At 38.6% G+C, this 26,598-nt stretch overlaps 1 protein-coding gene across 5 annotated transcripts in view; it reads left to right on the top strand.

Moving 5' to 3' along the window:
- Nucleotides 1-26,598, top strand: part of LOC127411821 (KH domain-containing, RNA-binding, signal transduction-associated protein 2-like) — a 159,832-nt gene that overhangs the window by 20,455 nt on the left and 112,779 nt on the right. For all 5 annotated transcript variants that reach the window (XR_007892348.1, XR_007892346.1, XR_007892347.1 and 2 more), the window contains exon 2: nucleotides 22,448-22,575. Coding sequence is in view for 2 of the 5 variants with exons in the window: in XM_051647631.1 (XP_051503591.1) it covers nucleotides 22,448-22,575 (128 nt within the window). In the remaining 3 variants the exon portion in view is untranslated. The remainder of the gene's footprint in view (nucleotides 1-22,447; nucleotides 22,576-26,598) is intronic.

Here is a 26,598-nt window from a genome sequence, read left to right as displayed (position 1 = left end):
ACATTATAAAAACACTGATATTATATTTGCTTATCTCTCTCTTTCTGTATACAGATCATAAGAACTGCCTAGTGCAACAAACATCTTTTACTCATTTATTCCTCACTCCCAAGGGTATCACCCTTGAAGTCTGTCTTGGCAAAAATTAAGCCAAAGAAAATGTATGTTTCAGTTGCGTTTGACTTTTTTTTTTCCTATAAGCAATTTATGAAATATCTATTATATTTGCCTCTCACTCTCTTTCTGTACTGACCAGAAAACCTGCCTAGTGCACCGAAGATCTTGCACACATTGATTCCTGACTTCCAAGGTGATTTCTTCGCTAAGAAGAAACCAAGCCAAGGAAAGCGTAAGTTTCAGTTGCTATAAGTTTGTTTTTCTGTAATCAGTTTATAAACTGTCAGTTAGATTTCTCTCTCTCTCTCTCTTTTGGTTAGTGTGCGGACCAGAAGAACTGCATAGTGGACAGCAGATTTTTCACTCATCTCTTCCTAACTCTCAGGGGGCTGTCACCACTGAGAAGAACGTCTTGGCAAGACCAAGGAAAATATAAGAATTTGTCAATATGCAATTTAATTATTTATTCAACCTGTAAAATGTTCTGATATGATTTCTTCTGTCTTTCTGCAAACCACTCCAGTCACATTTATTTGAGTGAATTAACAGATAATGTCGATTTGTCTGTAATTAACTTGCGACTCGATTCTTTTGAATTTGTTCACCAAAAAGATTGCTTCACTGATTCGTTAAGTGACTGTTTTTGTAAAAAAGAGTCTTTAAAGGAATGGTTACACAAAAAGGAAAATCATCTCATCATTTACTCACGCTCATGCCATCCCGGATGTGTATGTCTTTCTGTAGGTCCATACAATGCAAGCGAATGGTGATGAGAACCTTGAAGGTCCAAAAAGGACATAGAGGCAGCATAAAAGTAATCCATATGACTCCAGTGGTTAAATCCATGTCTTCAGAAGTGATATGATATATGTGAGTGAGAAACAGATCAACATTTAACTCCATTTTTACTGTAAATCTACACTTTCACATTCTGGTGTGGAAGTGACTTCCACACACTCAGCCACATACAGGTTGGGGCTGGTCAAAGGTGGAGATTTATTGTAAAAAAGGACTTAAATGTTGATATTTCTCACCCACACCTATCATATCACTTCTGAAGACATGGATTTAACCACTGGAGTCATATGGATTACTTTTATGCTGCCTCTATGTCCTTTTTGGACCTTCAAGGTTCTCATCACCATTCGCTGGTCACAATTCACTTACATTGAATGGACCTACAGAGATTAAATATTCTTCCAAAAACCTTCATTTGTGTTCTGCAGAAGAAAGAAAGTTATACACATCTGGAATGGCATGAGGGTGAGTAAATGATGAGAGAAATTTCATTTTTCTAACCAATTTTCCATTTAAACCATTGACAACGTACTGAGTTGTTCATGACCAAAACAAGTGTAATTATAGTTTATTAATATTTGCGTGTCTACAAATCTAGCACAAGAGTTTTCCCCACAAATCAAAACAAAGCATATTTTTGATATTTTCATTTTGTGAACTGCTGTGCATGACTATACAAAAACAATGTGGCCCAAAGATGATTTGAAGTTCAATTACATCCTGATGTCATAAGTTATTTTACTCATAATTTATCCATCCCCTTTATCTTGTTAAACAAGATTGCTGAACTAAAAGAACGATAAGCCGTCTCCTCTCGTTCAGTCAGTCAGCAGATCCTGATCTTTGCTCATCCTGCACTTGACCCTGCTGAAGCACCCCTAAATAGTATCTAGCAACGCCTGTGTTTTAATGATTTGTATTTATTTATTTATTAATTTTGTGTCCTTAGCTGCTGTGAGGAAAAAAATCACCTGGCATGCAACACTACTGACCAGGAGACTGAAGTTAATGTAAAGAGATGGCTTCAGTTTGCCCCTGAAAGAGATTGAGGAAGGAGGAAGTGGTTTTTAACTCACTTTTAACTCACTTGTTTAGGACAATTCTGACTAGAATCTCTCTCTCACACACACATGCACGCACACGCACACACACACACAGAAACAAATGCAGCTATTAGGGTGGGTAATAAAATAACTACTGTGATCATACAAATGTATTGTTTTTTTATCTGTTGTTTGAATTTGTTTAGAATTAAACATTGAATTAATTGCATTTTACCTGTTGCAGTTGTTAATGTTATTTATTTTTGTTCAATGTAGTTGGTTTATTTTACTTTTAGTTAAGATCATTGTAAATGTTTTGTGTATGTGCACTGAACAAAAACAAAAAAAACAAAAAACAAAAACAAAACACACAAAATTAACAAAATTGTAATTTGTCTAAAGGACCTGATTGTTTTATATACAAAAATAAAAACTTTTCATGCAATAGTTGTTTTGTGGTTTATTCTACATGTATATGATTTGGGGATATTATGGCTGAGAAGAGCTTCTGTGCAGAAATTGGGTTAGATGATGCTTGGGTGTGGCTCAGGTATGGAGTTTCTGGTTAAAGGCTGGTGTTGATATGGCATACATAAGGCTGAGATTCAGTACTGATATTATACATGTTCTGGCCCAGTGCAGGGCCGGTTATGAGCTATTGATCGGCTGAGATTTGGGCCAGTTATGGCCCATGCGTAGCCCTTGTCTGAAAATCCGGATCTGGGCAACTGGAGGGCCATAATTCATTGCTGTATGTGGGCCGAGGGAAAACAGATTATGTGGACTGGAGCTGGGCCAGACAAAAATTGCTATGTGGGATATCCGCTCTTTTTTACCCACAATTATGGTCCGTGGGTTTCCGATATAGGTCGGTAGTCAATTTGCCATCTTCTTTGATGATCAAGATATCTAAAAAATGTATTTGTTCATAAGTAAATTCCATAGTAAACTTCAAATATATTTAAGTAATTATAGAAATCAATTAATTGTTCATTACCAGTCCATATAATAAAACAATCATATCAATCAATCAATATACCGACGCCAAACTTTAATATATTGTAAAAAACGATTTTGCTCGGAATAGATTACCTGCTCTTCAAATAAACCGACTTGTTCAATGGTTGAACCCATGGCTGTCCCAGATATTTGAAGGAAATATTCATTGCTGTACATAAATTATTGTATTTTAAAACTATCTCTGCCAGTGAACGCAAACAATGTACACTAGGTAAGGCTTCCTGTCTCTTACACTGAAGAAAATATACTATGCCTCTAATCCCCCTATATGTGGTATATTAGTGTATATGCTTTCTATATCCAATGTGGCCAGTACATAATCTGTCTCTTTGGATTCCAAAGAACCAAGTAATAGAAGCATATCTCCGGTGTCACGTATATAAGAAGGCAATTCCTGTACACAAGACTTTAAGAACAAATCAACAAATTGAGAAATAGGTCTTCCCTGAATCGGGGGAATTAATGATTTATGTATCTTCGGTAATGTATAAATGACAGGTTTTTCAGGGTGCTCAGTCTTCATAAAAGTTACCTCTGTTCTTGTGATTTCACCATCATCCAAATACTTATGTAACATATCATGTTTGATTGCTTCAAATTCACCCATAGTGTCTACAGAAAGTTTTTTATAAAAAATTTCATAATTTAATTGTCTGTAAATTTCCTTTTCATAATCAATTAAAGACTGTAAAACCACTGCCCCTCTTTTATCTGCAGGTGAAATTACAATATCCTTATCTTGTTGAAGTTCAATAATACCTTGTCTCTCTGTATTAGGCATACTATTCCAAATTCTAAAACCTTCATGCTTATTGTCATTCATAGCCAAATTAATGTCCTGTTCTACCAGTCTGCAGTAAGTCTCTAATTAGGCATTCCTGCTCTTGGTTGGAACAAATAAGGATTTACCTCGAAAAGGAGTGTCAATCCTCAAAAGTGGTAGCTCCTGGGAAGAAGGTACAATGTCCTCCGCAGGTTGCAGATCTTCTAAAACAAACGGGGTTGGCATTGACCCTGTCACCACAGGGCTGGTTCCTGATGCTGATGTGGAAGATATACAAAGTTCTTTTAAACGGAGATTCTGGAAAAACTTTTTAAAGTCTATATTAGTCTCAAAATGTATGGTGGGAACAAACAAAAGACCTTTTTGTAGAGCTGTGTGTTGTGCAACAGATAAACTTCTATGGGAGAGGTTGATTATATTTACTTGGGATGGGCTGCATACGTTGTAAAGGAGGAAATTCGTTGTCGCTGTGGATATCCAAAAAACTGACTTTGCCTTTCGATAAAGTTCTGCTGTTGTCCGATGTGTGATCCAGAGATGAGTAAGATCTTATTGAGTTCTCTCTTTGTCAATACACCGAGTGGTTATGGTTCAGTCTTTTTCATTTATTCCTCCAGAAGTATACAGATTTTTGTTAATAGTCCTCTGCTTCTTGATTGAACTTTTTGATTTTCATATGCTTGATCTCGGTTTCCATCCTGGACTTATAGGCTTTCAGATCTTCGTTTATCTTGATGTGATCCTCCAGATCAGATACTGATGCAGTGGAAAGTTTTGCGTTAATTTCCTCAGTGTCCCTTTGGGTATTCTTTAATTGATCGGACGCTTCTTGGATTATGAGAACCATAAGGTCAAAGGAGCATTTATTAAGTATTTCGCACCATTTGTCACAAAATTCAGATATTAATATCTGTATGAAACAGAATTTTCGTGTGTCTGTGCATGTATAACAACATTATTCTGGAAGCAGGTGGTGTCAAGCAAAATGTGAAATGTCAAGCACACATTTTGCAGTGAATAGTAAATACAAACCCAAACATTAAAATAAATTAAAATAAAATCAAAATAACCTACAAACAGGTGAAAGTCCTGTAAGTCTATCAGGAAATTTTACGATAGGACACCATTATTTAGTTAAATAATAATAATAATAATCATAATAATAATAATAATAATAATAAAGTTAAATTTATATAGAGCCTAACCAGATGTTATGGTTTTATGTGTTTTTGTTCATATCTTTTATTTTGGTAAAATAGTTCCATGCCATGTTTGTTCCTGTTTCATTGTCATGTGATCTTGTCATGTGTTTCCCGTGTTCTTGTGTCTTGTCCCCATTGGTTCATTGTTTCATTAGCTTGTTAGCAGTCTCGTTATCTTGTTTAGAGTTCTGTGTGTTCATTGTTTATTATTGACATGTGTTCTCCCAAGTCCAAGTATTTAGCCCTCATGTTTGCCATTGTCCATTGTCGAGTATTGTGAAAGTATCGTTGTTGGTGTACAGCTTTCCAAGTCAAGTCATTTATGTTTGTTCTCACGTTTGGATTCATGTTTTGGTTTACACCTTGTAAATAAACTGCACTTGGGTTTGTCGCACTTCATCATCATCGTCTCTTCGTCTACCTGTAGCCAGCCAATGTTACATCAGATTTCAAGAACACTTAACATTTTCAAATTTAGCACAGTTTAAAGAAGAAGAAAAAAGATGGAGCATGTTTCAGATTCTTCGTTTTACATGAGGAGGAATATTCCTAATAGACTAATACCCTGTGGAGCATTTAAACCTTTATGGAGCATTTTAACTTTTTTTCAGAATAAAGTCTTAACCAGATAATTTCCTTAATAGCTGATGTGAATATAAATGTGGTCAACTTTAAAAGACGGATAGATGAACTCCGACGTAAAATCATCACTTCAGGTCAGGAATTTAACATCGCGCTCAGGTTTAGGCTATAAATAAATACATGAGAATCACCTGTGAATCGTGTGATACATTAACATAGACATTTCAAGAAGTGGAAAGTGTTTATACTGGCAGCCAAAAGTTTGGAATAATGTACAGATATTGCTGTTTCGGAAGGAAACTGGTACTTTAATTCACCAAAGTGGCATTCAACTGATCACAAAGTATAGTCAAGACATTACTGATGTAAAAAACAGCACCATCACTATTTGACAAAAGTAATTTATCAAATCTAGACAGGCCCCATTTCCAGCAGCCATCACTCCAACCTTATCATTGAGTAATCATGCTAAATTGCTCATTTGGTACTAGAAAATCACTTACCATTATACCAAACACAGCTGAAAGCTATTTGGTTCGTTAAATAAAGATTAACATTGTCTTTGTGTTTGTTTTTGAGTTGCCACAGTATGCAATAGACTGGCATGTCTTAAGGTCAATATTAGGTCAAAAATGGCAAAAAAGAAAAAGTTTTCTATTGCAACTCGTCAGTCAATCATTGTTTTGAGGAATGAAGGCTATACAATTCTTGAAATTGCTAAAAAAACTGAAGATTTCATACTAAGGTGTACACTACAGTTGTCAAAGACAAAGGACAACTGGCTCTAACAAGGACAGAAAGAGATATGGAAGACCAGATGTACGACTAAACAAGAGGATAAGTACATCAGAGTCTCTAGTTTGAGAAATAGACGCCTCACATGTCCTCAGCTGACAGCTTCATTGAATTCTACCCACTCAACACCAGTTTCATGTACAACAGTAAAGAGAAGACTCAGGGGTGCAGGCCTTATGGGAAGAATTGCAAAGAAAAAGCCACTTTTGAAACAGAAAAACAAAAAGAAAACGTTAGAGTAGGCAAAGAAACACAGACATTGGACAACAGATAAGTGGAAAAGAGTGTTATGGATCTTAACCCCATTGAGCTTTTGTGGGATCAGCTAGACTGTAAGGTGCGTGAGAAGTGCCCGACAAGACAGCCACATCTATGGCAAGTGCTACAGGAAGCGTGGGGTGAAATGTCACCTGAGTATCTGAACAAACTGACAGCTAGAATGCAAAGGATCTGCAAAGCTGTCATTGCTGCACGTGGAGGATTCTTTGATGAGAAAGTAGTTTAAGAAGTTCAGAATATTTTTTTCAAATTGTAATAGTAATTTTTCACGTTATTAATGTCCTGACTATACATTGTGATCAGTTGAATGCCACTTTGATGAATAAAAGTACCACTTTCAAAATCTAACACTTGTTAAGCTCAAGACACAATTAGAGGATGCAAATGAAGTCGAGACCGCACCCATCCGATCTGAAATCACAACGTGCGTATTTTCATTCATAAGGTTTACACTTTAGAAATTATGGCTGCACAGATTCATAAATTCGTTGTAATTTTGGATATGTTTATTTAAAATGTCGCTTTATCCTTGTGATTTTTGGATAATCAGTCATACAAATATTTTTTTAATTTTATTCAGATGAATCCGTTTTTCGTTTTGAAGTCATTATTCGTGCCTTTCTAAATACGTTATTCAGCTTTGGGCACATCCCTAGTTCCTAGTCACCAAGGTGTACTTAAAATGTAAAATATGAATGGGAATATACTTCAGATATATTCTACTCATAAGAATATCTAGGGGTGACAATAATTGTAGCAAATGTGTTTTGAAGAAAAATATTGATTTTATTTTCCCCCTTTCAATTAGTTTACTTCAATTAAAGGTTAGATTTGTATGAATATTATGAATGAAAGATCAAAAGGATAAACAATCAAGATATTTTTCACAGCCTTCTTTGTTCATATTTACCAAGGGTGCCAATATTTTTGGTCACAACAGTAGTGGTAAAGTTGACATTTCCTTCAACACATGCAGGGCAACAATTCACAAACTTCAGTATTAATTCCTTTGTCAGTGTTCTTCGGATTGAATGTATTCAAGTTGGTTTTTATTACAGATCATGCATATCCTTCAAAGGGGAATTTACAGTATATGGCATAAAATAGGAAAAATACAATCACCAATGTTTTTGGCAGCTGGGATTGCTTCTGTTCTCTGTAAATTTGTGTTCTGGTGGATTACAACAAAGCTGCTCTTGCTGAGTTGACTTTTCTCCATAGGATGGGTATTATGGTTATAACCCATACAAGTTCTTAAAAAATATTGCAGGGAAAAGATACGTCCTGGTTACTTTTGTAACCTCTGTTCCCTGATGGAGGGAATGAGACATTGTGTCGATGTAGTGACACTAGGGGTCGCCCTTGGGAGCCCCAAACACCTCTGATCTTTGAGAAAAGGCCAATGGGAATGGGCGAGTGGAATTTGCATGCCACTTCTCCAGACATACGGGTATAAAAGGAGCTGGCTCGCAACCACTCATTCAGGTTTTGTGCTGAGGAGCCGAGACAGGGTCCCGGCCATTTCAGCAGGTAGTTCAGTGTTGTGGCAGAAGGGACACAAAGTCTTGTTCCCTCCATCAGGGAATTGAGGTTGTGAAAGTAACCAGAACGTTCCCTATCTGTCAATCACTCGATGTTGTGTCGATGTAGTGACACTAGGGGTCCCTATACGAAACGGCACAACTAGCAGAACTGTGTTACGTGGACTGCCGGTGCGAGACGGGCAAACCATTGTCAACACCTCGTAGCCAGTGCACCTGGCCATCACGTAACCTCCCCCAACGCTCCTATGAGCATCGTACGAGACCACACCCTGCCCGAAGGGGAGGCAATTGTGTGGAAATACGTCACATGGTCTTACTGAGTCTTGTCGGCAGTGTCACATGTGGAGAAGTCATCAGAGGGGATGGAGCTCTACAACACGGCGACCTCATGAGGCACGCCATCATAGAGACTGAGTCTAACTCCAACCCGAGAAAAGAGATGCTCTGCACCAGGGAGAGCTGCTCTTTCCCCAGTTGACCCAAGTGCCTGAGCACCAAGTCCCTGTACGCACACAACAAGTCTCGAGAGTGAGCTAGAGCCAGCCAGTCATTGAGACAGTTGTGGATGAGGATGCCCGCTTCCCTTAGCAGAGCAAGGGCTGCCTCTGTGACTTCCGTGAAGACGCGAGGCGACAGGGACTGACCGAAGGGGAGGACCTTGTACTGGTATGCCCGGCCTTCGAAGGCGAACCAAAGAAAGGGCCTGTGCCGAGGAGAAACCGAGACATTGATGTACCTGTCCTTCAGGTCTACCACCACGAACCAATCCTGATGCCGGATGCTCACTAAAATGCGTTTCCATGGCAGCATCTTGAACGGGAGTTTGTGCAAGGTCCGGTTCAGAACTCACAGGTACTGGATTGGCCGCAACCCACTGCCTTTCCTTGGTACGATGAAGTAGGGGTTGTAGAACCCCTTCTTCATCTTGGCTGGAAGGACAGGCTCTACCGCATCCTTCAGCAGAAGGGATGTGATCTCTGCATGCATGGCAGCGGTGTTCTCGCCCTGCACTTGAGTTATAATGGATGGTGCTGAACCCTGGCGGGTGCCTGGTGAACTGAAATGCATAGCCGAGTTGAATGGTCCCGGTTAGCCATTGCGACGGGTTGGGGAGTGCAAGCCACGCCCCCAAGCTCCGGGCGAGGGGGACCAAGGAGACAATCGTGTTGGACGTACCGGCAGGTGGGGCCTCAGACCCCGAACTCGTGGCTGTGCTAAGTCTGGGGACATCGAAGCACTTACCTGGCTCCGGATACCCACCACAGGACCAGTCAGTGATGGGGGAGGAGGGAACCATCCTTGTAATCCGTCACAACCGCCCGGGCGTGGGTGTGTTATGCTGCAGCTGGGCGCGCAGGGGCAGAGGCCCGCCTCCGCAGCATTGTGCCTGCCATAAATGTGCAGTATCCGGCGATCGCAATAACAACGGCCGTGAACACTGGGTGTGCGACCCAGGAAATGAGAAAACCACTCCTTTTCTGAAAATGTGGGTACCGCAGCCTTTCGGGTATGCGGCGAATCAAAGAAAGGGCAACAAATGATTCTCCTCCCAGCCCTCCACCGGGGGATGGAGTGGTCTGCTTACCATCTCTAGGCCTGCAGCGGGTCTCCACCTGCCTGGGTCGCCCATCTCAGGGGCACCTAGAAGCCTTTCTCGGGTTTTGGTGGCGGGTCGTGAGGCATCTCCTTCCGGTGGGGGGCTCTACGCTGGGGCCGGGCCACTCGGTGTCGCCGAATAGGCCAGCCTGGGAAACGGGGGTGTCAAGGAAATTTACCTTGTCAGCCTCCCTCATCTCGACCAAGTTGAGCCATAGGTGGTGTTCCTGGTCCACCAAGGTGGACATCACCTGCCCAAGAGTCCGCCGTGACCTTTGTCAGTTGCCGAGCACAGCTTCTGCATCAATCCCAGGTCAGAACTACCCTCGTGCATTTCTCTCAGTGTCTTGGCTTGGTGCACTTGCAGGAGAGCCATGGCGTGCAGGGCGGAGGTGGCCTGTCCAGCGGCACCATAGGCCTTACTCGCCAGTGATGACGCAAACCTACAGGCCCTGGACAGGAGTCTCTGATGGTTCCACCAGGTGGTGGCATTTTGCGGGCACAGGTGCACTGCAACCACCTTATCCACCTGGGGAATCGCCGAGTACCCCCTGGCAGCCCCACCATGGAGGGTAGTGAGAGCGGAGGAGCTCAGAGATCAGGTCCGGGCAGTGAAAGGTGCCTGCCACGACTTTGTGAGCTCCTCATGCGGCGCTCCGATCCCAGGACCCAATCGTCAAGCCACGAGGGTTCAGGGCAGGGCGGAGGGTTCCACTCTAGCCCGATGCTCACAGCAGCCTGGACAAGCATGGCCATCAGCTCGCCCCCAGCGCTAACCGTCGTGGTCATGTGCCCGCGGGCAGAAGAACTGGGGGGGGGGCGGCTGGAGTGGCTTTCCCTCTGAGGAAGGAAAGCCGCGATCGCAACGTGGCCATGGTCGTGCTCTCACAGTGCGGACGTGAACCATCCATGAATGCTGTCTCAGCGTGTCTGGAGCCCAGACACCTAAGGCAACGATTGTGACTGTCAGAAGCGGAGAGATAACGACCGCAACCAGGAACTGCACATAACCGGAAAGGCATCTTTAAAAAGATGCTTTCTGTCAGTGCCAAGTCTTTTAGGGAATATATACTCATTTAGGGAGAAATATACTCTTTTAGCGCTCAACGCGTGCTGTAGAAGCGCCCAGGGGCGTTCTCCACATTTAACTGTGCGAGAGGGGGAGAAACCGCTGTGATGCGCCGTGAAATCCAACAGCCGCGGAGATCGCTTGCTTTCTACAGAGGCGAATGGATTGGCAGTGGAATACATCAACACCGCTCGGCTCCGAAGAAAAAATCTGAATGAGTGGTTGTGAGCCAGCTCCTTTTATACCTGTATGTTCAGGGGAGTGGCATGCAAATTCCACTCGCCAATTCCCATTGGCCTTTTCTCAAAGATCAGAGGTGTTTGGGGCTCCCAAGGGCGACCCCTAGTGTCACTACATTGACACAACGTCAAGTGAGTGACAGATAGGGAACACAGATAGGGTTAGTTTGAGCAATGTGCAGTAAGCACGATTTAGTCCAAACTAATTTACATGTATGTCACTCTTTGCCAGTTGATGCCTCCATATTCTGTGACTCATAGATTTTTTTATTTGTATTGAATCATTTTAGAATACACCTCTGTAGCTTTTTGTGTGTGTGTCACAAAGCAGTTATGCACTAATTATGTTACAGATCACAGATCACAGTAAAAGACTAAACTCACTTGAAATGGTTATATATAACTAAAGACTCATTTGTTGACATCTTGGTCTTTAATATCAGCTCCTATATAGCACCCAACAAAGGTGTTTGTTAGTTAGGGTTGTCAGACATGCAATGCATACTCAAGGGATGGCTTTTAGGGTGTGTTGGGGCATCAAAAATCAACGAAAGCCAAAAACACAAGTCTTAGAGCTCTGTTGGTTGTTAAGTGCCTTGTTTGTTTGTCTTTTTTGTTGACTTTGCGGTTGTATGATGCAAAAAGCAGCTTTGAATTTTGTCTGATCACATCTTTTTTATTTTTTTATTTTGTAAAAATAAAGTAGCATTGAAATAGAACAGAGTATGACTCAGTTCTCTGTGGATTATGTTGAGATAAATTTGCTGCTACTGAGCCAGTGCAAATAAAAAGGTTGTCTCAAAATCAATAATTAGAATGTGGCAACTTTTACTTAGGTCACATAATGCTTTACTTTAGTGATAGAAATTTTGCCTTTTCTTGGGTTTGTCATTTTGCAGATCCTTTGTCATTTAGCTTGGATTGCATTTATCGCAGGGGACAGTACCCCTGTGGCTACCTGAGATTAAGTGCCATGCTTACGGGGACAACAATGAAGTATGTACTCTGTTACTCTCCAATTCATATATTGCACCAACCAGGGTTTGAACTTGCAACCGTAAGGTTGCAGGGGATTTTCAGAATGTTCCATAGAGCATCTTGCATGCTATGATGTATACAGGGAAATCTGACCTTCCATACACATGAGTTAACATAGTAAATGTCACAAATTTGCCTATTTTATTACTAGTATTACATAGTATTACATTTATTACATAGTGTAGAGAGTTGTTGCGCTCACAAAAACGGAAAATTCCTGCAGGTGCAAGAAGCCAGAAAATCTAATCCAAATTTTAGAGATTGCTGTCTGTTCACTGAAAAATTATCCAGCCTAGTCAAGTCTACCAAAAATTATCCATCTTTATTGTTTACAAAATTCTATAGTGGAAAATAAAAGTGCACAGTGCATGAAGTTAAAACTGAGCAAATGTTTCAGCACATGCTTACTAGTGATACATTACTAGTGACACTACAATCCATCTGTCTGTCCGTCCATCCATCTATCTATCAATACATATTTTGCATCTGTCTTTTACATCAGTAGTGGCTTTTTTCTGTGTTTCTAAAAGCTTGATGCCCTAAGTAGTCTAATACCCTGGGCTACATTGGTCTGGTCTGTTATCTGACCTTGTGATATACCAGCAGATTATATTATATTATTAATCAATTTATAACAGATTGGTTGTAATAGTTATTTATTGCAATTCAGTGTTAAGATCAATGCTGTTTATTTAGAGATACAGAGGTGATCGTTTCAGAGGATCCATACAGAGGCAAAATTACCTTATAAATACTTGTGTGGACAAGAGCAGCGTAACTGCCACAGGCAACAAGTGGTGTATTCACAGGCTACCACAACATGGTGTTTTATTAATAAAGTTTGGAAGGAGCAAGTTAATTTAATCTGACCAATCACACAGCCAGAGTAAGAGTATATAAACAGCAGCTTACCTCTTCGTAGTATTGAGAGTTTCCGGCAACCCACCACCTCCCCATCTCCTGCTATCTATTCTATCAATACTAATCCAGTCCAGGGGGGCATTTGAGCTCATGTCAAGTCTGGAGCCTTGAGCCCTCCGCCAGGGACAGCAAGCCACATATGTTTATGCTATCCTCACTGCAGGATTGCATTAACTTCTCTTCTCTTCCATCTCATCTGTTCTCTTCTGTCTTGTCTCTTCTCTTTTCATTTCTATTCTTTTCTCCTCTTCCATCTCTTTTCTTCTTTTCTCGTCTTCTCTTTTCTTCTCTTTCTTCTTGTTTTGTCTCTTCTCTTCTCGTCACTTCTGTCTCGTATTGTCTCGTCTCTTCTCTTACATCTCTTCTCTTCTCTTCCTTCTTGTCTCATCTCTTCTCTTTTCTATTCTTCTCTTCTCTTCTGTCTTGTCTCTTATCTTTTCTTCTCTTCACTTCTATTGTCTCTTCTCTTCATTTTTCTCTCTTGTCTCTCCTTTTCTATTCTTCTCTTCTCTCCTCGTCTTTTCTTGTCTCTTCACTTCTCATCTCATCTTTTCTCTTCTCTTCTCTTCTCTTTTGTCTTCTATTCTCTTCTGTCTAGTCTCTTCTCTTTTCTATTCTTCTCTTCTCTTCTGTCTTGTCTCTTATCTTTTCTTCTCTTCACTTCTATTGTCTCTTCTCTTAATTTTTCTCTCTTGTCTCTCCTTTTCTATTCTTCTCTTCTCTCCTCATCTTTTCTCGTCTCTTCTCTTCACTTCTCATCTCGTCTCTTCTCTTCTCTTCTCTTCTGTCTAGTCTCTTCTCTTTTCTATTCTTTTCTTCTCATCTCATCTCATCTCATCTCTTTTCTTCCTTCTTGTTTCGTCTCCCTCCAGTTTAGTTTAGTTGAAATTTTATTATCCATTCTGTTTGTCACAGAGCAGAAATTTGTCTGATCCTGACATCATGCATACATACACACACACATAGTACTTACACGTTAACACAAAATACCCATAAACACAAAACTGATTACAGTTTTTCTGAATTGCTAAACACTAAACCCCATTCTCAGAACCAAAAGCTCAGTGGCCTAAACCCATTTGTCGAATCAGTCACCCTTTTTGCAAAACTCTAAACACATTCTCACTCACTAAAACACATTTCGCACTGTGATGCACTTGTTCTCATTGACTTTGATTTTTCAGTTGCACAACATTTTTGAGTGTACTGTAATGTATTTTTCGTTTAGAGTTTTCTTTGTTCTTTGGGGTTTTGCAGTTGGACTACTGTATTTTTACAGTATACAAGTGCTGAATATACAGACTTTCAATCCTGTATTACTTGCAGTACTAACAGTATACAATATATTCACTGTACTACTGTAAGTTGTTATTACTATACTTTTTTGACAGTAATTGCAAAATGTGTTCACTATATACAATAAACATTCCTTCTGTAACTACATGCCTTGGACGCTGTGTTCTCGATTTTCTGATGTAGTGTCTATATATTGACATGCTGTGTGTATGATCTGAAAGCATTGTTTGATTTTGAGCACAGATGAAATGGTTTTGAGGCGATTGTTTGATTTTGCCAGAAAGGGGTTTTGTGAATGTAGTTTGAAGGTTTGGTTTTGTGTTTAAAGTTGTGAGAAAATGGGTGAAGGTTTGAAGAAATGTGTTTTAGCAATTCAGAAAAACTGTAAGATTAAGCTAACAACAGGATTCTTAAAGGTGCAGATTCAGAAACCCTTGTTATTAATGACACCTGTGGCCATTAAGTGAACTGCAGCCTGTTGCTCGTGATCGGTGCACACACTCTATAGGGACGCAAGTGAGCATGACTCCATAGGGAAGCGAGACTGAACGTGATTCACCGGCATCATGATGACAGATGAGGTAGCATAATTAAAATTACACAGTTATGATTGTTTTACTACAAACTTTGAGTCTGTATATTATATTTGACTATCCAGTGCTGGAACAGGGCGAAAACAAAGTGTGGATATAGGTCTGACTTTGCGAGACTGTAGTTGAAGTAATCACTTTTCTTTGCATGATACATTGACTTCATTTATACGATAGCCTATGTCAAGTTAGCTAGCTAGCCAGCTTTATCAATAGCTGTTAGCTAAAATTGTAGGATGATGACAGTAGCTGTTTATAAAATAGACTGTACATTATAAATATGTTGACACAATTCAGTATTGATGTGATTCCATCACAACTGTCATTTTGATATATCGATGCACTATTGTTTTATAATAATAGAATGTATATATTTTCTGTATAACCAAGTTACGTTACACTAATGAAAGGGTCTTTTTGCATTATCTTGAACATTGTCTAGCATTAATTTCATGTATTATTGTAGTTTACCTTGCTGAATAATTACAGATTAACATTATGTCAGTTACTGTGAATCATCATACCTGACTTTTAGTATAAAGAGAAGATCATTGAAATTATTTGAAAGTTACGAAGCAAGGTAGCTTGCAATTCGTCAGTGTTAGCAGGCAAGATCAAGTTAGCTAAAATGACACAGATCAATCCTTATGGCACTATATTTCACATGCTTTGCAGTTATGTAAGCTTACCTGTCCAATAAGAAGAATGCCAATTCAGGGTCGGTTTTGATCCCCAAAACCAAATGAAGGTCCCTCCAGTAATCAAATGTCCTACCGATGTTCACACTAGTTTTCGCTCGACCACGATCACGTTCCCACTTAGCCAGACGGGATTCAGTAAATGTTTTTTTTTTTTTTGGCTTACTCAAGAGTTTGTGTAGGAGTCGGTGTTGTGCTGGATTCCATCTCTAAGATAACGCTACCTAGTGTTGCAGACTGTCTGTTGATGCTGTTGAATAGCGGAAGAGAAGCACTGAGGCAAGGCTCTCGGGAGCGCACATAAACGTCACATCCTTTGGATTTTCCCGGCAAAAGCGACCCGCTCCCTTCGCATGAAAATCAGTCTACAGGCTTTAATAAGCAACCTAGGAAGTCCGGGAAGGGCTCATTTTTTAAGTTGCATTACAAGCCGTTCACACATTTGCAAAAAAAACAACAAAATTTTACATATTGCACCTTTAAACTTACCTCCAAGCATCCCAGAATAACATTAGTAAATTAATCAAACAACCAATTAAAATAATAATACCATAGTGCCAATTATTTTGATTATCTTAATTTTAAAAAATAATGCGGTTTAAAATAATCACTGCCATTGGAACAAATTATTTTTATAGACATTTCTTTTGGCCATAGGAATTTTAAGTCTATGCCCTTATGGGAGCATCTCAAAAGTAGAGTGAAATGAAAAAATAAATCCTGGAGTGCAGATTGTTTATGTCCAATGATCTTGCCTGGTTAATGACTTGTGAGAGTTTATTCCTTTGTTTAACTGTAAGATTTCCATACCATGGAACAATGTTAAATGTAATAATGCTTTCAATCATTGATCTATAAACCATGGTTAGAGTATGTGTATTAATATTAAAATTAATCAGTTTCCTGAGGTGTTGCCTTGCTGTCTTATGGATAAAATCTACATTACTTTGGAAATTGAGTTTATCATCAATTATCGTACCTAGATACATCTTGGCCCTTTTTGCAAACTGATTTATAAGTAGGGCCTATGCTTCCAGCTCTTCTTTGGCTTCAAAACATAGCTCTTTTGTCTTTGTGATATTAAGATGTAAAAAACTATTATCAAACCAAAGGACCAGACTGTCAATATACTTAAAATAAGAGGGGCTGTTCATTTCCTCCTGACATGAAACCAGAGCCATATCATCAGCATATATAAGGGAAAGATTACTGTCATTACACTGCAGTTCATTGATATAAACAGAAAACAATAGAGGAGATAACACGCATCCCTGATGTACACCAGAATTTAAGACCAGGCAATCAGACAGAATGTTACTGATACAGACTCACTGAGGCCATTCTCTGAGGAATTCCTTAATCCAAGAAACCATCCAGCTACTAAGACCCAATATAAGTGCTTTAGGAGAAGATGAGACTGAACAGTATTAAATGCGGATGAAAAGTCCATAAAAAGAATTCTAACAAAGGTGTTAGTTTTATCCAGATGATATTGGACTTTATTCAAGAGAGTGAGAGAGGCATCTACAGTGCTCCGATTAGCTTGATAGGTGAATTGCAAGGGATCCATGGATCCACCTATTTGAGATGACAGTTCTTTACATATTACTTGCTCCATACATTAGCTAAGAACTGATGTAAGAGCAATGGGTCAAAAATCATTAAAAGATTTTGCATGGGAACCATGGGCATTGGAATGACAGTGGTATTTTCCAGGTCAAAGGTACAAAACCAATATCTAAAAAAATTTGAAACATCCTTGTGCACACGTATCCTAATTGTGCTGCACATTCTTTTAAAACTTTCCCCTTCAGGTCAGTTGGGCCAGGGGCCTTATGAGGTTTAACCTTACGAAGCATGGTGATAACTTCCCTCTCCTTTATAATCATTTCACTACAGACAGTCAAATCACTCAAATTGTTTTTGTCAAATCTTAAACAGAAAATACTGAAATTATTTGCAAAACTAAAAGGGTCCTCGTACTGTTGGACTGGTTTCATTTGTCTAACCATGTATTCAGTCCTCTCCACGCATCTCTTGCATTTCCAGCTTTAAGATTCTCCTCAACGTTCTCTTTATATTCCTTCTGTGCATGTGTTATCTTACGTTTTATTGCCTTGTTTAGCTCTTTTACTTTCTGTGAGTCATTTTGCAGTAAAGCAATTTTCTTCATATTTAAATAATGTTTCAAATCTTTGTTAATCCATGGTTTGTTATTTGGGTAGATTCTGACATTCTTTGTTTGATCAATGGAGTTTACACAAAAATTTACATAACAAGTGACTGTATCATTTAACAATTCATGATTGCTGCAACATTCTTGATCATTAAAAAATACATCCCATTCAGTGCTCTCAAAACAACCCCTTAGCTCTTCAATTGAATCCCAATTGAGTCCATGTTTGAATCTGCCGAATGGCAGATCTTTGATAGCAGCTGATATTTTGGTAAAAGATGGATGACATTATGATCCGAATGTCCTAAAGGTGGGTGCGACCTTGGCACACAGGTACATTCCATGTTTCCAAAACATTTGTCCAAAGTCTTATCCAATCTCATCAGACAGGTTATATATTGTTCAAGATTTGGCAACAACATAGAAACATCACATATATTAAAATCTCCAAGCAAAAAGACTGGGTCATCGGCAGAATTGTACAGCGCTTTGTTGTAACTGGTGACTATGCATTCAGCAGCAAGTGCGAAGTCAGGCCCAGGCACATAAACTAGAATTACTGTTATTTGTCCAAATTCTTGAGGCAGATAGTACGGTCTAAATGAAACAGTCATTAATTGGGTTGAACAATATGTTTCACATACCGTAATATTCTTTGTCCATCTACTATCAGGGATGGGGAGTAATGGAATACATGTAACGAGATTACGTATTTAAAATACAAGTAACTGTATTCCACTACAGTTACAATATAAATCATTGGTAATTAGAATAGGTACATTCAAATAGTATTTTGATTACTGAAGAGATTTGATTTGTTTCATTAAGTATTTAGTCCTTTCAGATGGAAAATATTTATACATACAGTGCATCCAGAAAGTATTCACAGAGCTTCACTTTTTCCACATTTTGTTATGTTACAGCCTTATTCCAAAATGGATTAAATTAAATATTTTCCTCAAAATTCTACAAACAATACCCCATAATGACAACGTGAAAGAAGTTTGTTTGAAATCTTTGCAAATGTATAAAAATAAAAAAAATAAAAAAAATCACATGTACATAAGTATTCACAGCCTTTGCTCAATACTTTGTTGAAGCACCTTTGGCACCAATTACAGCCTCAAGTCTTTTTGAGTATGATGCTACAAGCATGGCACACCTATTTTTGGGCAGTTTCTTGCATTCTTCTTTGCAGGACCTCTCAAGCTCCATCAGGTTGGATGGGGAGCGTCGGTGCACAGCAATTTTCAGATCTCTCCAGAGATGTTCAATTGGGTTCAAGTCTGGGCTCTGGCTGGGCCACTCAAGGACATTCACAGAGTTGTCCCGGAGCCACTCCTTTGTTATCTTGGTTGTGTGCTTAGGGTCGTTGTCCTGTTGGAAGATGAACCTTCGCCCCAGTCTGAGGTCTAGAGCGCTGTGGAGCAGGTTTTCATCAAGGATGTCTCTGTACATTGCTGCATTCATCTTTCCCTCGATCCTGACTAGTCTCCCAGTTCCTGCCACTGAAAAACATCCCCACAGCATGATGCTGCCACCACCATGCTTCACTGTAGGGATGGTATTGGCCAGGTGATGAGCGGTGCCTGGTTTCCTCCAGACATGACGCTTGCCATTCAGGCCAAAGAGTTCAATCTTTGTTTCTCATAGTCTGAGAGTCCTTCAGGTGCCTTTTGGCAAACTCCAGGCAGGCTGTCATGTGCCTTTTACTGAGGAGTGGCTTCCGTCTGGCCACTCTACCATACAGGCCTGATTGGTGGAGTGCTGCAGAGATGGTTGTTCTTCTGGAAGGTTCTCCTCTCTCCACAGAGAAATGCTGGAGCTCTGTCAGAGTGACCATCGGGTTCTTGGTCACCTCCCTGACTAAGGCTCTTCTCCCCCGATCACTCAGTTTGGATAGGCAGCCAGCTCTAGGAAGAGTCCTGGTGGTTCCAAACTTCTTCCATTTATGGATGATGGAGGCCACTGTGCTCATTGGGACCTTCAATGCAGCAGAAATTTTTCTGCACCCTTCCCCAGATCTGTGCCTCGATACTAACCTGTCTCGGAGGTCTACAGACAATTCCTTGGACTTCATGGCTTGGTTTGTGCTCTGACATGCACTGTTAACTGTGGGACCTTATATAGACAGGTGTGTGCCTTTCCAAATCATGTCCAATCAACTGAATTTACCACAGGTGGACTCCAATCAAGTTGTAGAAACAAATCAAGGATGATCAGTGGAAACAGGATGCACCTGAGCTCAATTTTGAGTGTCATGGCAAAGGCTGTGAATACTTATGTACATGTGATTTTTTTCATTTTTTATTTTTAATAAATTTGCAAAGATTTCAAACAAACTTCTTTCACATTGTCATTATGGGGTATTGTTTGTAGAATTTTGAGGAAAATAATTAATTTAATCCATTTTGGAATAAGGCTGTAACATAACAAAATGTGGAAAAAGTGAAGCGCTGTGAATACTTTTTGGATGCACTGTATAAATGATGCGATCCAAAGTGCATTTGAACAGCGGTGAAACACTTTCTTATGATGTGTTACATTCATACAAGCAGACAGAGAAGTAAGTTTGAAGTAAGTTTGGAGCAGAAAAATAGAAATAAACCTTGTGAAAATTGTCAGCTTTACGCTAAGCTAAAATGCTATTTCTAGCCATTTTGCATGCACGTTACCAGGCACGATCATATTTTTTTATCAAATACAATTCACGTTGGATCATAATTTCTTTTTTTCTAGTAAGACCTTTGATATCAGGGCAAAAATCATATTCTTGATGATAATTTTTTTATTGTTTTCCTGTAAACATATCTAAAAATCCTTAAAACAAGATAAATTAGATTGATCTTGTTTTAGAAACAACACTGCATAAGATATTTAAGTTTTTCAGAGAATGTATTTTTAAGGTGTGTTTTGTCTTACTGTACTGGCAGAGTTTTTATAGTCAAAACAAGTGAAAAAATCTACCAGTGCTGAAGAAGTAATCCAAAGTATTTAGAATACGTTACTGACCTTGAGTAATCTAATGGAATACGTTACAAATTACATTTTACAGCATGTATTCTGTAATCTGTTGTGGAATACATTTCACAAGTAACCCTCCCAACCCTGTCTACTATCAACAAACATGCACAGTCCTCCTCCGATAGTTTTAGAAGATTTGCCACTATCCCGGTCCAACCGAATGAGTGAATATCCATCCAAGCTTATATTGTCAACCTCCTCTGTCAGCCATGTTTCTGTAATGCAAATCAGGTTGGCTCTGTTAAAATCCCTATTATATTTAACTAGTGCTATAAGTTCTGACATTTTATTTTGGAGCGAGCGAACATTACATAAAGTTATTGTTGGGAGAGGAAACCAACTTCCCTGTTGTTTGAGTCTGTTTCGAATTCCACCTCTAGAACCCCACCTTTTCATTTTCTGCCTTCTATGAATTGTAGAATGAGAAAAGCAGATGATTTCAGGAGGGCCATAAAGAAGCTTCGGTGGAGTCTTGTCGTTGTGTCGGTATTTCAACAAGTCCTCGTGGCTGTAAAGTATCGCCTTCTTTAGTCCTTTGTTCCCCAGGCCTCCTGACTCCGCTCCGAGCGGGCAAGCAAAATCAGTAGCACATTTTAAAATCCAAATCACGACTATAAGCTTAAGAAACATGTAGAGCTTAAAATGCAATGCAAACAACTTTTAAAATGTTCTTTAAAAAAACTAAAACTTAAAAAAGAACTAGAGCAAACAAACACACGAGCACTCGAGCATGCGCCCCAGTAAACACTTCTTCTCTTCTCTTCCATCTCTTTTCTTCTCTTCCTTCTTGTCTCATCTCTTCTCGTCTCATCTCGTCTCTTATCTTCTCATCTTGTCTCTTCACTTCTCTTCCATCTTGTCTCATCTCTTCCTTCTGTCTCATCTCTTCTATTCCTTCTTTTCTCATCTCTTCTCTTCCATGTCACCTCGTCTCATCTCCTCTTCCTTCTCGTCTCATCTCTTCTCTTCCTTCTCGTCTCTTCTCTTCCTTCTCGCCTCTTCTCTTTCATCTTGTCTCTTCTCGACTCATCTCTTCTCTTCACTTCTGATCTCTTCTCTTCTATTCCCCTTTCTATTTTTATTTTCCATTTTCCCTTCATCTTTCTTCCCCTTTCCCCTCTTTTCCCATTCCATGTTTTACAAGAGTTGCACAGGTTTATAATTCTCAATTCTGCTGACCATTAATTTAGCAGGAACAGAAGAGGATCCCTGGAGGAACCCAGGTGACAGCTTCATTTCAAGGCTCTTTAATGTTGTGTGGCTGCTAAGTCTCTGGCTGAATTCTCAAAAGTGCCATGAAATTCCTCGAGCACAAAATATTACTGTTTTGCACATAAGCTTTTCAATTTGTGTTTGTCATGTGGATAAGGGCTTAGTAGGCTTACGTTGTCAAGTTACATTTAGACGGAGTGTTTATGTAATTGTTGTTAATAACGAGACAACGAAAGGATCTGACTGTACATTAAGACTTTTCCTCCTCGCTTCCCCAAGTTTTTCTTTGTAGTGATGTCCATTTTGATTTCCTGGGCTCAGCAAACATCACTAATAGGCAAAATAACTGATTGTTTTGTTGTGTGTATTGCAGTGTGGTACAACATGACATTCTTTGACCCAGACATTTTTTTCTTTCATTCAGAAATTGAAAAGTTTGAAGGAGATGAGTTGAGAAAAGATGGAGAGGTGAAGAAATACTTGGATATCATCAGCAACAAAAACATCAAGCTGTCAGAGAGAGTGCTGATCCCAGTACAGCAGTATCCTAAGGTAAGAGCTCATCCACCTCATAGCCCTGCATAAAGTATGAAGGAATGATGGTGGAGTGATGACATGACAGCCAAATCAATGTTATAGTCATGTGGAGATCAGAGAGGATAAAAAGCAATTCCTCAATTTTATGGGATTGCTGTGCTTGTGGTAATGACTTAATACATTCTGTATCTGGCAGGAGCAAACTAGATGGTGTCAGACTCTGATTTGTGCTGCTCTGCAGAACCGCTGTTAATTTTACTTTATATTTCTGTCCTAGTTGAAAAGGTTCCTGGCTCTGCCAGAACCACAGGCATGCCACATCTGTTTCTACCTGTTTAAACATTATCCTGCCTCATTTTGTAATCAAGAAATTGTTCTACTTATTTATTTTTTTCATTTTTTTACGATTTACCAGCTGGCTTTTTTACGATTTGCCAGCATCTCATCTGTTAGGATATTTCAGATTCTCTTTTTGTTTATTTTTTTTTTTAACCAAAACAATTATTTTATGCTTTTTTTTTTTTTTATTATTGTTTTTGTTTTTGTTTTTTTACTGCAGGTTGAATCAGCTTCTGGGAAATCAATTATGGGGCTTCAACTATGTACACTTTGTTTTGTTTGTTATATTGATCAGTTTTATTCAAAGACTGTAGCCAAGGTCTCTAAATCTACCACTGGGTGCTTACATATTTGTATTCCACATTGTGCTGCTTTAAGTTGATGTTTTGAAAATGAATAGTGAAAAGCCCATGAGCATAGCACAGATGAATCCATAAAGCTTCTGAGCTTCTCATATGCTAACTTTTTTTTACTGTTATTCTACTTAAGGAAATAAATCCTTTGAGTACTAAAATGTGGGTAGCCTGTTTGATGGTTTTATTAGATTTGTGCTCTTGAAAAAAAAAAAAGACTACAAACAACATGCCTTAGGTTTAGATTTTAAATGTCTTGTTCGAGTTGTAACAATGGATTTATATTTTTCCAAACTGCTCATTTTAGAGAAAATGCTGCTTTAGTTATGGTAATTTTAGGGTTAAGTTCTCTTGTGATATTCCTTGAGTGTGGGAAGTAGGCCTACAATATCATTGTGTTGAGTAGTATTCAGTGCAGAATGTGTCATTTTGTGTAACTGTTATCTGAGGATGGATAAATATGTTTGAGTACAATAGGTCTCTAGGTTACTAGATAATAGGTTTCAAAATGTATCAGTCATTTTTACATATTATTTTTGCAACCAGGTTACATGCATGCTGTATTCTTTACATGTAATTGCACTTGACACAGAGCTTCTAACTGTTTGACCATGGTAGAGTTTCTCTGAATTTCTCACAGAGTGTAGACACTTGAATTGCAACAACCACCTTACCCCCCCCCATAATGGATAATAGCTTACAAAGTCTAGACTTATAGACTTGTTATGCTCTCAGTTACAAATCCAAAAGATTATATCTATATGCAGTTAATTAATCCTTCTGTGATGACAGCCCTGACTCAGACTTTTGGCTAATCATGCTTGATGAGACAGTCTCCCAGGAAGAACATCTCTTCTTCAGCTCAGAACTGTGAGCTGGAGTTGAACTGTGTTTCTTTGATGCTCTCATTAAATTAGGATGACTGCAGATTTTATATTTGCATAAAAAGAATAGGCCTTTCTTAATCTAGATGGTAGATTGTTATTTGTCCTTTGACTCTAGTATTTATATTGATCTTGAAATTAATTTCCTATTCTATATCTCTTTTTGTGCATATTTTTTCAGCTCGCTTGATGAGCGCTGTTTTCTTCCATTGTTAACATAGTGTGGTGCTTTCAGGTACACTGCATTCATTGCGGCATGCAGGATTTGGCTGCGATGGGACTTAATTTCTCCACAGGACTATAAGTTTAAGTGTTATGGGTTTGGGGGGGATGTTAATCTTGAGTGGGTCATGAGTTAATCATGAGTTGTTGCATGTTGTGAAATATTTGCTCACTATTTTTGAGATGTGTAAACTAACCAGCATTAGTTTATACTGCTCTCTTGTGGCATTAAATAAATATTTGGCAATAAGACACTTCATAACATCCCCTATTGAAATTTGGTAGTACATACTGAAGGACGGGTGCATGCTTTAAAAAAATATCCAATAGACTTTAAGTACATTACAGTATGAATTATGATTTTCTAGTTGGTTGAAGGTGATATTAAGAGGAGGCACATTTTTATTCTAGAAAGCATTTGATTGGACAAAAACCTGTGTAGTGCATCATGAGTGTAGTGCATTTTTGGTTAATTTTCACGGAAGAGAAAGACGATAAATTGTAAATGCTCATATGAGGTTAATTTTATCAACTTGGTGTACACTAGCATATAGATTGATTCAAAGCATGTACTTAAAGCTACAAAACTCCAAATGTGATTTCATGGGCATTTTATAAGTATTGCTCTATTGATCTTCATTTTTCATGACAAGATATTAACTGCTCTGTTCTCATCTATATAATGTGATGATGTGTGTTCGAAGTACATTCATGGGACGTTCCTTATTTCAGAATTATTACATAGCTCTTTATTTAACTATTAAAGGGGTCATAACATTCTCTTTTTTTTATCTAATTTTAGTATCTTTCCTGAGATCCACTGATAATGTTTTGATATATGATAATTTTTCACCCTGTTGCTGGACCTCTGCCTGTAACACTCGGCTTTGAACTTAAAACCTTAAAACTTCAATATAAACGCCCACTGTTATGATGGGCTAACATCATATACATCAAATACAGCAATATTTGAAACTCAAGTCAGAAGAGAATGAACAAGCTCCACAACATTATAAAACTAAATTTCAGGGTTTACACATAATGCACATCCTACACATTGCATCTGAACAGAGGTGGGTAGAGTAGCCAAAAACTGTACTCAAGTAAAAGTACAATTACTTCAAAAAAATAATTACTCAAGTAGAAGTAAAAGTACTAACATAAATAATGACTTGAGTAAGAAAGTATCCAATTAAAAGAGTACTCAAGTAGTGAGTAACTTGTTACTTTCACAATGACATAATGGACGTTAACTCCCATATATTCCATTACATAATACACATTGAACATGTACTACAGAATTATTATTATTATTATTAATGGAAATTCTGTCATCATTCACCATTATGTTGTTCCAAACCTGTATGACTTTCTTAATTCCATGCAACACAATAAGGAGATATTAGACAGAATGTTTGCCTGAGTCACTATTTACTTTCATTGAATGTTTTATATATATATATATATATATATATATATATATATATATATATATATATATATATATATATATATATATGAAAGTGAATGGTGACCGAGACTGTCAGTCCCTAACATTCTGTGTAACATATTTTGTGTTCCACATAATAAAAGCATCACACTAGTTTGGAACAACATGAGGGTAGAGAAATGATGACAGAATATTAAATTATGGCTGAGCTATCACTTTAAAGAGATAGTTTACCCAAAAATGAAAATTCTCTCATCATTTACTCACCCTCATGCCATCCCATATGTGTATGACTTCCTTTCTTCTGCAGAACACAAATTAAGATTTTTAAAAGAATATTTTAGCTCTGTAGGCCAAAAGTTTGATGCTCCAAAAAGCACATAAAGGCAGCATAAAACTAATCCAAAAGACTCAAGTGGTTAAATCCATGTATTCAGAAGTGATATGATAGGTGTGGGTGAGAAACAGATCAATATTTGTCATTTTTTGGTAGACATCAGGGGCGATATGCAGAGAATGTGAATCACCAAAAACACAAGAAGAAGAATGTGAAAGTGATCTGTTTCGCTTTTTCTCATCCACACCTATCACATTGCTTCTGAAGATATTGATTTAACCACTGGAGTCATATGGATTACTTTTATGCTGATTTATGTGATTTTGTTTAGCTTTAAAATGTTGCAACTCATTCACTTGCATTGTATGGTCCTACAGAGCTGAGAAATTCTTCTAAAAATCTTCATTTGAGTTCAACAGATGAAAGAAAGTCACACACATCTGGGGTGGCAAG

The sequence above is a fragment of the Myxocyprinus asiaticus genome, chromosome 21 (genome assembly GCF_019703515.2).
Source record: "Myxocyprinus asiaticus isolate MX2 ecotype Aquarium Trade chromosome 21, UBuf_Myxa_2, whole genome shotgun sequence".
NCBI lineage: Eukaryota > Metazoa > Chordata > Actinopteri > Cypriniformes > Catostomidae > Myxocyprinus > Myxocyprinus asiaticus.
Note: the sequence above shows the minus strand (reverse complement) of the source record. Positions and strands in the feature narration are given on the sequence as shown.